Source organism: Oncorhynchus gorbuscha, unplaced genomic scaffold (assembly GCF_021184085.1).
Source record: "Oncorhynchus gorbuscha isolate QuinsamMale2020 ecotype Even-year unplaced genomic scaffold, OgorEven_v1.0 Un_scaffold_7:::fragment_4:::debris, whole genome shotgun sequence".
Classification (NCBI taxonomy): Eukaryota; Metazoa; Chordata; class Actinopteri; order Salmoniformes; family Salmonidae; genus Oncorhynchus; species Oncorhynchus gorbuscha.
Window position 1 is genome coordinate 182,152 of NW_025745509.1, and position 10,076 is coordinate 192,227.

General features: G+C 40.7%; 1 protein-coding gene across 1 annotated transcript; it reads right to left on the reverse strand.

The window, feature by feature from the left end:
* Positions 1 to 6,153: 6,153 nt before the first annotated feature.
* On the reverse strand, positions 6,154 to 9,374 carry LOC124019110. Its single transcript, XM_046334482.1, has 3 exons — positions 8,899 to 9,374; positions 8,347 to 8,474; positions 6,154 to 8,166 (listed from the first exon to the last, which is right to left on the reverse strand). The coding sequence occupies exons 1-3, from the start codon at positions 9,152 to 9,154 to the stop codon at positions 6,892 to 6,894; spliced, it is 1,659 nt and encodes a 552-aa protein (XP_046190438.1). The 5' UTR covers positions 9,155 to 9,374; the 3' UTR covers positions 6,154 to 6,891.
* Positions 9,375 to 10,076: the final 702 nt, after the last annotated feature.

A 10,076-nucleotide genomic window follows, 5' to 3' on the forward strand; every position in this document is an offset into this window, starting at 1 on the left:
ATAGCTAAAGGGTGGGTTAAATGAAAAACTTACGCGTGCTGTTCTTTTAGTTACGGTACTATTTATTACACATCAAATATCCTATGATCAGTATATTTCAAACTCAGAGCAGACTTGTTATAAAGAACAGTGTGTTAGCAAGAATATAATAGAATATAAGTAATTACTTTATTCCATCTACATCACCCCAGTAACGTAAATATTCAGCTGGGCCGTATTAATTTGTATTTTATTATATGCATTACGCCGTTTCTGATGCAAAACGTTTCTTAAATGGAAGCAAATGGAACGATACGGGGAGGGACCTACATAGTCTGAAAAAAGAATGGTGACATACCTGAATTTGTCCAATCGAAACTCTCGTTTTACTTGCACAACTGTTTGGACGAACGATTACATCCCTGTCCTTGTTCTGCCTAGGTTGACTGTCTCTAAAAACAGGGATGTACACAAGCCTGATTCAAATGAAAAGTTAAGTACCCTCCTAAACGGATTCAGTTTGTAGAGAACAGTCAGTCTGGAATATCAAGCCCAAATTCACATTCGTTTATGTTTAATATTCGCCCCCAGTCATCACGAGACCTGAATGCTTCAGGCCATTTACTGAAAATAGCTTGAGGTCAAGGACTGTTTGTAAAGATAACCTTGTGAACTCTGGGTTTTTAATAACGGAAACAGTTAAGAGGGACTTGACTTGAGCATGTTTTGGTCGTTGTTGCATTGATGAACATGGGGAAGTACATCAGTATAAATAAACCAACAGTATGTGGCCGAGTAAGTAAATTACTAAGTGGCAATGTTTGCTACAGCCATGGGGGGTTCATAGCAATAATACACATAACAGATATGGGAGATATACAGTGCATTGGACATTTGAATTTCAAAACACTTGGGCCGTAGTAATAACTAGCTTTTGCTTGGATTGTATAAAACAAACGAGAGACATATGTAAGCTAAGCCTTCTAAGGTCTCACATATAAGCAGGGCTTGGCTTGGTTAAACCCCAGGATGGGAGACCAAAGGCATAGCTGTAGATAGATAAACTGTTCAGTAGGAAGTGCTGCCCATCCTTAACCATCAAAAATCATACCTGAACGTGTATATACAAATATTGTATTTTTCTTATAGTAATTGTCATGGTTTTTATATGTTGACATAAAAACAATGTGAAATTATAAGAAAGGCATTTATTTTGTAGAGGTTACATTATGAGAGCATACAGTGCCTTTAGAAATTTTTCATATCTCTTGACTTATTCCACATTTTGTTGTGTTACAGCCTGAATTCAAAATGTATTAAATATTTTTTTCCCGCACCCATCTACACACAATACACCATAATACCAAAGTGAAATATATTGAAATATATTGACAATTAAATACAGATATGTCATTTTACATAAGTATTCACATCCCTCAGTCAATACATGTTAGAATCACTTTGCCAGTCTCTCTGGGTAAGTCTCTAAAAGCCGTGCGCACATTGGCAGTTAGAAATTAATCAAATTTAATTTATTTCCATATCTGATTAGAATCTGTTATATATGTCCTGTATTCTGAACAGTCAAAAAGTATATGGAATCGAATATTTCGAGCCACACATCAGACAAGTCATATCTGATTATTTTCCCTCAAGTGTTTTTTTAGACTGCTATTCGGCATATCTTGTTGCTTGCTGGCTACTCTGACAATTTGACAAAAACATGTGGTACGGTAGCTAACTAGCTTGTTAATTGTTTACATACAAATAAGTGAATGTGCTAGAAAACTAAACAGCTATGGCAACTAGCTAGTCGATGGCTGTGACTCACCAAAAGATTATTGTTTTGAAAGTTGGACCATCTGGACAGTCAGTAGTCCAAAACGGATTTGAAAAACAAAACTGATTTGAGCGTTAAGGCCTGCAGTCTGAACAAGCTTAAGAGCTTTGCACAGTATTCTTTAACAAATTCTTCAACCTCTGTCAAGTTGTTGTTGATCATTGCTAGACAGCCATTTTCAAGTCTTACTATAGATGTAAGTTAAAACTCTAACTAGGCCACTCAGGAACATTCAATGTTGTTTGGGTAACCAACCAGTGTATATATTAAAGTCCCCCCTTATCTCAGCTCACTGGTCACCATAGCATCTCCCACCTGTAGCACACGCTCCAGCAGGTATATCTTTCTAGTCACCACCAAAACCAATTCTTTCTTTGGCCGCCTCTTCTTCCAGTTCTCTGCTGCCAATGACTGGAACGAACTACAAAAATCTCTGAAACTGGAAACACTTATCTCCCTCACTAGCTTTAAGCACCAACTGTCAGAGCATCTTACAGATTACTGCACCTGTACATAGCCCACCTATAATTTAGCCCAAACAACTACCTCTTTCCCAACTGTATTTAATTTATTTTGCTCCTTTGCACTCCATCATTTTTATTTCTACTTTGCACATTCTTCCATTGCAAAACTACCATTCCAGTGTTTTACTTGCTATATTGTATTTATTTTGCCACCATGTCCTTTTTTGCCTTTACCTCCCTTCTCACCTAATTTGCTCACATTGTATATAGACTTGTTTATACTGTATTATTGACTGTATGTTTGTTTTACTCCATGTGTAACTCTGTGTCGTTGTATCAAATCAAATCAAATCAAATTTTATTTGTCACATACACATGGTTAGCAGATGTTAATGCGAGTGTAGCGAAATGCTTGTGCTTCTAGTTCCGACAATGCAGTGATAACCAACAAGTAATCTAACAATTCCAAAACTACTGTCTTATACACAGTGTAAGGGGATAAGGAACATGTACATAAGGATATATGAATGAGTGATGGTACAGAGCAGCATACAGTAGATGGTATCGAGTACAGTATATACATATGAGATGAGTGTGTAGACAAAGTAAACAAAGTGGCATAGTTAAAGTGGCTAGTGATACATGTGTTACATAAGGATGCAGTCGATGATGTAGAGTACAGTATATACATATGCATATGAGATGAATAATGTAGGGTAAGTAACATTATATAAGGTAGCATTGTTTAAAGTGGCTAGTGATATATTTACATCATTTCCCATCAATTCCCATTATTAAAATGGCTGGAGTTGGGTCAGTGTCAATGACAGTGTGTTGGCAGCAGCCACTCAGTGTTAGTGGTGGCTGTTTAACAGTCTGATGGCCTTGAGATAGAAGCTGTTTTTCAGTCTCTCGGTCCCAGCTTTGATGCACCTGTACTGACCTCGCCTTCTGGATGATAGCGGGGTGAACAGGCAGTGGTTCGGGTGGTTGATGTCCTTGATGATCTTTATGGCCTTCCTGTAACAACGGGTGGTGTAGGTGTCCTGGAGGGCAGGTAGTTTGCCCCCGGTGATGCGTTGTGCAGTCCTCACTACCCTCTGGAGAGCCTTACGGTTGAGGGCGGAGCAGTTGCCGTACCAGGCGGTGATACAGCCCGCCAGGATGCTCTCGATTGTGCATCTGTAGAAGTTTGTGAGTGCTTTTGGTGACAAGCCGAATTTCTTCAGCCTCCTGAGGTTGAATAGGCGCTGCTGCACCTTCTTCACGACGCTGTCAGTGTGAGTGGACCAATTCAGTTTGTCTGTGATGTGTATGCCGAGGAACTTAAAACTAGCTACCCTCTCCACTACTGTTCCATCGATGTGGATAGGGGGGTGTTCCCTCGAAATGTAATCCATTTTAAATTCAGGCTGGAACACTACAAAATGTGGAAAAGGTCAAGGGTTGTGAATACTTTCTGAAAGCATTCTAAGAAACTCTTTACTGTACACACAGAAACATAATATTATAAAATGTGTGGAGAAAGTAGAGTTTATTAAATGGCCATATGTGTTGATTCAAGAATTAAGTATCATGTTTTGGTTTGACGGAGAAGGGTTCCTGCAATTATACAAAAATAACCAAGTCAATCAGCACTGAGTCAATTTTGTATTTAATTTGAACAAAATGGTCATACACTCACATAATGTGAAGTACACTATTCTTATTGCACAAAATAATACATGTGACAAGTAGAATAACTTCTCACTGTGGAAACATGTCCCATTTTCTGTTAATTATGGTACCCTCGCTTTGATCAAATTAATTTTAGAATACTTTGAAAAAGTTTCAACATTGTTACACACAACTTCACTACTTTATCCTACTACTTTAAACATTAAAACACTATCATCTTCTCATTATAAAACACCAGCATCAAAGAACAGTACAAGTTTATCACTTTTCCTTAGTGAAGCATTTTTACAGACACCATCTCACCAACATATCGACTCTGCCTCATCACACTCATTATTTCCTCAGTTCACTTCATCCAGTTCTCTATACATACAAATCCAAAAGAATAAAATGTACAAAAATGAACGAGTACTACATATCACACTATACACTATTCATGGGCTGTGTGCATTTTCTGCTGGTGTATCATGAGGTTGCTCCTCTCTGAGAACCTCTTCCCGCAATGCGTACAGACAAACGGCCTTTCTTCCGTGTGGACCTTCAGGGGCATCTTCAGTTGTTGCTGGTGGGAGAATCTCTTCTCATACTAGGGGTAGTTGTAGGGTTTCTCCTCTGTGTGGACCCTCTGGTGCCTCTTCAGTTGGTGCTGGAGGGAGAACCTCTTCTCACACTGGGGGCAGGTGTAGGATTTCTCCCCTGTGTGCAACAATAACATTACTGTCATCAAATCCTCCACCGGGTGCCCTTTTGAGTTCCTCAATGAACTTGACACCTTGCTAAGCTAATTTTCTGACGATGGGTCTCCGCTCGTACTGGGCGACTTCAACATCCCGACATCTGCCTTCGATTAATTTCTTTACAACTCTTTTTTTCCCCTCCCTTTGACATCACCCTTTCCCTTTCCCAGTCCCCTCCCACTCACAAGGCAGGCAATAGAAATTCTTACCCGTCAATACATAAATCTACCCGCATTTAGCAGGTGTTCATTTTATGCCCTGAACCAGCAGAGTCCCTGCCCATCTTCCGAAAACATATCTCTTCAAAGAGTATCTTAAATAGTCCCACAGCAATCCCCCTCCACTATGTCGCCTCTGGTCCTGGCCTGCTTGCTTGCTTATGTCCCCTGGGCCCTTGCCTTCACCGGCCTGGGAATCCAAGATGGCATCCCATTGAAGCTCTATTACTGTATGAAGGCTATATGTATTTCTTCCTTACCTTACTCTCCCATCTTTAGTCCACTCAGCAGGTCAATGCTCTCTGGTCCATCCTCGATTGTCTCCTCTTTCACTAGTACCAGATCAGGCTTCCCATCCTCCATGTCTACTGACTGTAAGAGGTACAGAGTGAGAGGATGTTGGATCAAGAAATCTGATATGAGCACCCTGCTATGGAGCATCTTCTAGTTGGGCAATGAGGGATTGCTAGGAGTACAATTGAAACATGGTAGTTGACTTAAAACTGGAAAAGTGATAGATTATTTGATTACTTGACACTCTTTAATGGTTTGGTCATTCAAAAGCATGGTCCCTTATCTGCAGTCTCAGAGTAGAAGTGATGATCAAGGACCTGTCTACACAGTGTTATTTATTATTATCTAAAAGGCAAATATGATCCTAGATCATCACTTCTACTCTGAGTTGCTTTGTGGATATTGGACCTGACTTAATACCATGCAGACAATTTTTTACAGTGGCTCACCTCAGTGAGACTGTGTGTGGTCCTGTGCTAATCAGCTGGTTCCTCTGTGGGTTCAGGAGAAGGTGTCGTCTAGACCCTCCTCATTCATCATCAGCACCTCTGGACCCTCCTCCTTCTGGAAGAGACAGGTGATACAGATTACACAGACATACACTCCCTCAGGTATGTACACAGATAATAAACGCACTTTCAACATGGAGTGTTTACCCATCCCCACTACACTTGAGTCCTACACTGTAGTTACAGAATGACTTCATTGTTGTTAAACCCATCATGGTGGACATGAATATGTTATTGTGGGTAAAAAATAAGTCAGCTATGATAAGTCAAAAGTCATAATCAGACAAACCTGACTAAACTATTTTGAGGTGTACAGTAGGTGTTTGTTAGTGTGTGGGTATGTGTAGGTATATGTAGTAAGTGTATAATGGTTATAAAGCACTTTTGGGTGTATGCAGAATAGGGTGAGATGGGAGGTATACTAAAGAGAGTCTCAATGAGTCTTAGAATGAAAAGTCCCATTTTGTGTTTATTAAACATGAACAAGTGTTAAGGTGCCACTCCAGTCTCCTTTTCACCTCTTAACACCTGATTTACTTAGCAAAAAGGCACATCTTAATAGGTGGTCCAGGACATAGCACAAGTGGGTGGGTTGGGCCTTTTTTCTTTTGTTCACTAGGCCAATGGCATCACAACTTCCCATCAAACCAACTCATTGAATGCCTTACTCCTTGAAGTTTGCAGTTGTGTCAAAAAAACAACTTTTGTTCAAAACATTGTATTGTTCAACATTGTATTTATACTTGCGATATCACTTTACAACAGGAAAAGTTTAATCACGGGAGGAAGTCTTGAAATACACCATATGAAAACCACATACTTCTCAACAAAAAATCTGCATGAACTCGATAAACTGCATTCATTTTCTCATTAAAAGTGTCTTGGTTAAAAATATAGTTGAATGGAAGTAATGAAACAGGCATTTGTGAACATCTTATATCCGACACAGTACAAACATTATCTATCAGACTTGTTTAGGGTTATACAGTGTATCACACAATGTCTGGATGCAATATTCTACTCAGGATTATTAAACACTGAAATCCGTTACTCTCATTATTCCAAATGTATCTGTGGCTATTTTTGATTGACATCAATGAAAATTCATCTTAGTCTTTAATGCAGGATTTGATCTAAACATCAGAAGCTATCGATTGAAATGGTTACATTCTGTTATAGAGTGGAATGTTTTTTCTGCTGGTGTATCCTGAGGTAGCTTCTCTCTGAGAACCTCTTCCCGCAGTGTGTACAGGCGAACGGCCTCTCTCCAGTGTGGACCTTCAGGTGCATCTTTAAGTGACCAGCCTGGGCGAAGCGCATGGGACACTGGGCACAGCTGTAGGGTTTTTCTCCTGTGTGGACCCTCTGGTGCCTCTTCAGGTCACCAGCCTGAGCAAAGCACATGGGACACTGGGGACAGCTGAAGGGTTTCACTCCTGTGTGAACCATCTGGTGCCTCTTCAGGTTGCCAGCCTGGGCGAAGCGCATGTGACATTGGTTACAGCTGTAGGGTTTCACCCCTGTGTGGACCCTCTGGTGGATCTCCACCTTCTGGGGGCAGCTGAAACCTTTGTTACAGAACATGCAGAGAAACTGTTTCTCTTTAATACCGCCTGATGTTTCTCCCCCTCCCTGAACCTGGGCTCCAGGCCTGTCTTTTGAGTTCAATACCTGATCGAAAAGGACACGGCCGTGTGAATCGGAATGCCCCATCGACGTTGACACTGGGTCGTGATCCCTGAGTGCGTGCAAAGGGGAATGGGTCGCAACATTTTGATTTGTCTCTAAGATTTCCCTGTAATCTAAGAAATCTCTGCCCTGTGAGTGTCTGTCTCCTAGCTGACTATCCGCATTCCATATGGGAGGAGGGTCACCCTCCACTTTCACAGTCACTTCATCTATGAGCAGACCCTCCCCTTTCTTATCTAGGCACCCTTCGGAGTATACACTACTACAGTACCGGTTCCAGTCCCCTCTAGACAGATCAGTGTGTGTCTCTAAACCCAATCGCATGTTGCCAGGGTCCATCTCTGTAGCGTAAGAACAAGACGGATCATTGCCAGTCTCTAACACATCACCTGAGTCCAGATGGGAATTAACAGCCCTCATGTTCGGGTTACCGTAAAGTAAGTACTCTGAGCCAGGAGCAGGAGGACATCCCAGTGGCCCCAGCCCCAGTCTCTCTGGGTCTGATCTGTGGTCAGATCCTGTGAGTATAAGGCTTTGTGTTACAGTTAAAGTCTCTGTGTCTGTCTCTGACTTGTGTCTGTCTCTGACCTCCGTGATGCTGCGTTGGGTCCTGGGCTGCACTATGGCAATGGGGTCCTCTGTAGCTATAGGGTGCACTCCAGCCGTTCCAGTCTGGATGTTTCTACTGTGCCGTGGGTCCTCCTCTACTTCAGACCTCTCCTGTTTGACCTCAGGACCTGCAGTCTCTGCATCTGTAGACTAACACAAGAAGAGGAGGTTATAACCTAAATTGGATAACAATGTCATAGGGAAGTCAAACAAGCTCCCATATGGTAAATGTACATGTACGCAAGTCAATAGTTAAAGAAAGCCTTGCTGAAATAAACAGGCCATTGACTTACAAAGTAGGATTTTTTTATGCAACACTATTACACTAACCCCTATCATGATAATGTGCTGGGTTGAGGTTCCACTCCCCTCATCAGTGATTGGTTGGTCATCTCCCCATGTATTGTGTCCTGCTCGCTTCACAAAGCTCCTGTGGCCTCCAGTGAGATGTCCTTCACCTGAGAGAGTGATTGGGGGAAAGATGGGGTTAAGTCCGGTACTGTCCATGCTCAACTGTATATTGTACCCTGTTGACACTGTCTAGAATTGTAAACAATTTAATTGTTAACGATTTAAGGTAACACTTCTTGATATGCTATTTCTCTATTTATTTCTCTGTATTGTATCATGTTCCATGTACTGTTTTTTTACTGAGTAAATAATAGGAAATGCAGTAAATAGAATATGGTTAGAATATAATATTGTGTCTTTGTGCAAGATAGCTAAGTAATCAGGGGAATTATTGTATACTCTCCAAAAACTGACCAAGACCCAATTCTGGGTAACACATCTGAACACGTGCAGAAGAGGGGGGACAGGCACTGAACTATCTATATATGAACGGTGACAGGCCGAGTAGCCTCCGCCTTCTGCAGAACATACCTCTTGCCATTCCTCTGTACCGGTCGAGGATCTTGATACTGGGACGACTGGCTAGGACGCGGTCCCGTGCCACCTTCAGTTCAAGTAGCTGTAGTTTCCTCCGCAATGACCTGTTTTCTTTCTGGCTTTGAGTTATTTCCAAACGAAACACTGCATAGTCATCGTCTACGAGTTTACAGATCTCTGCCACGGCGGCATTCGCTAACACCTCCATTATGGAGGCAATTTGCGTGTGGAAAACCATACCGTCAGTCATTGTTAGCTAACGTTAGCAGCTAGCTAGCGTTAACTATATATCTATCTATCATAAAGTCCTGTCTCTAACAAGTATTAAAGACTACATATGGTAAGTATGTGATTCTGTGCCGTTTAAATTGGTCATTTTAAGTGCCATGGTTTTAATAAACGTCTAAATAGCAACGATAAACACGCCAACGTGAAAGTTGTTACTCGTAATTTACTTCCGTTTACACCGAAGAGAAATTATGTTATTGGTAGGCGTCATAGAAGGGTGTGGCTAAATAAAGGATATGCGCGCTGTAATGTGAATTACGGTACTGCTTATTACGTTCCACGTCAAACCTATTCATGATCACGATCTTTCAAGCAGTCGTCACTAACATCCACAGCCAAAATCATAATTGTCTAAACCCTGCCTATTTTCACAATGTCTCTTCTTAACATTTTGTTTTAAAACCAACCTTAACCATAACTTTAATTAAAGACCAAAAAGCACTTTATATCATTCATTTTTACGATATAGCCTAAATGACTTTGGCTGTAGAATCTAGTGGAAACCCTTTCATAGGATGAATGAACATTAAGCCCATTTTAATTCTAAATGATAAACAAGTTAATAAAAAGTCAACATATCAAAAGGACAACATGATTTCTCATTAATTAACAGATTTGACCACCTAATTATAGGATTTAAAGGAACAGGTACCACCTGATTATGCAAAATGTTGTTGGGAGGGACATTATATTTGTTATGACTAGAACAAAGGTAAAACCAAATTCCAAAGGGGGAATATACAGTGCATTTGGAAATTTGAGCCTTATTCTAAAATTGATTAAAATAAGTATTTTCCTCAATCTACCCACAATATCCCATAATGACAACGTGAAAACAGGTTTAGACATTTTAGCTAATTTATTACAAATAAAAAACGGATACC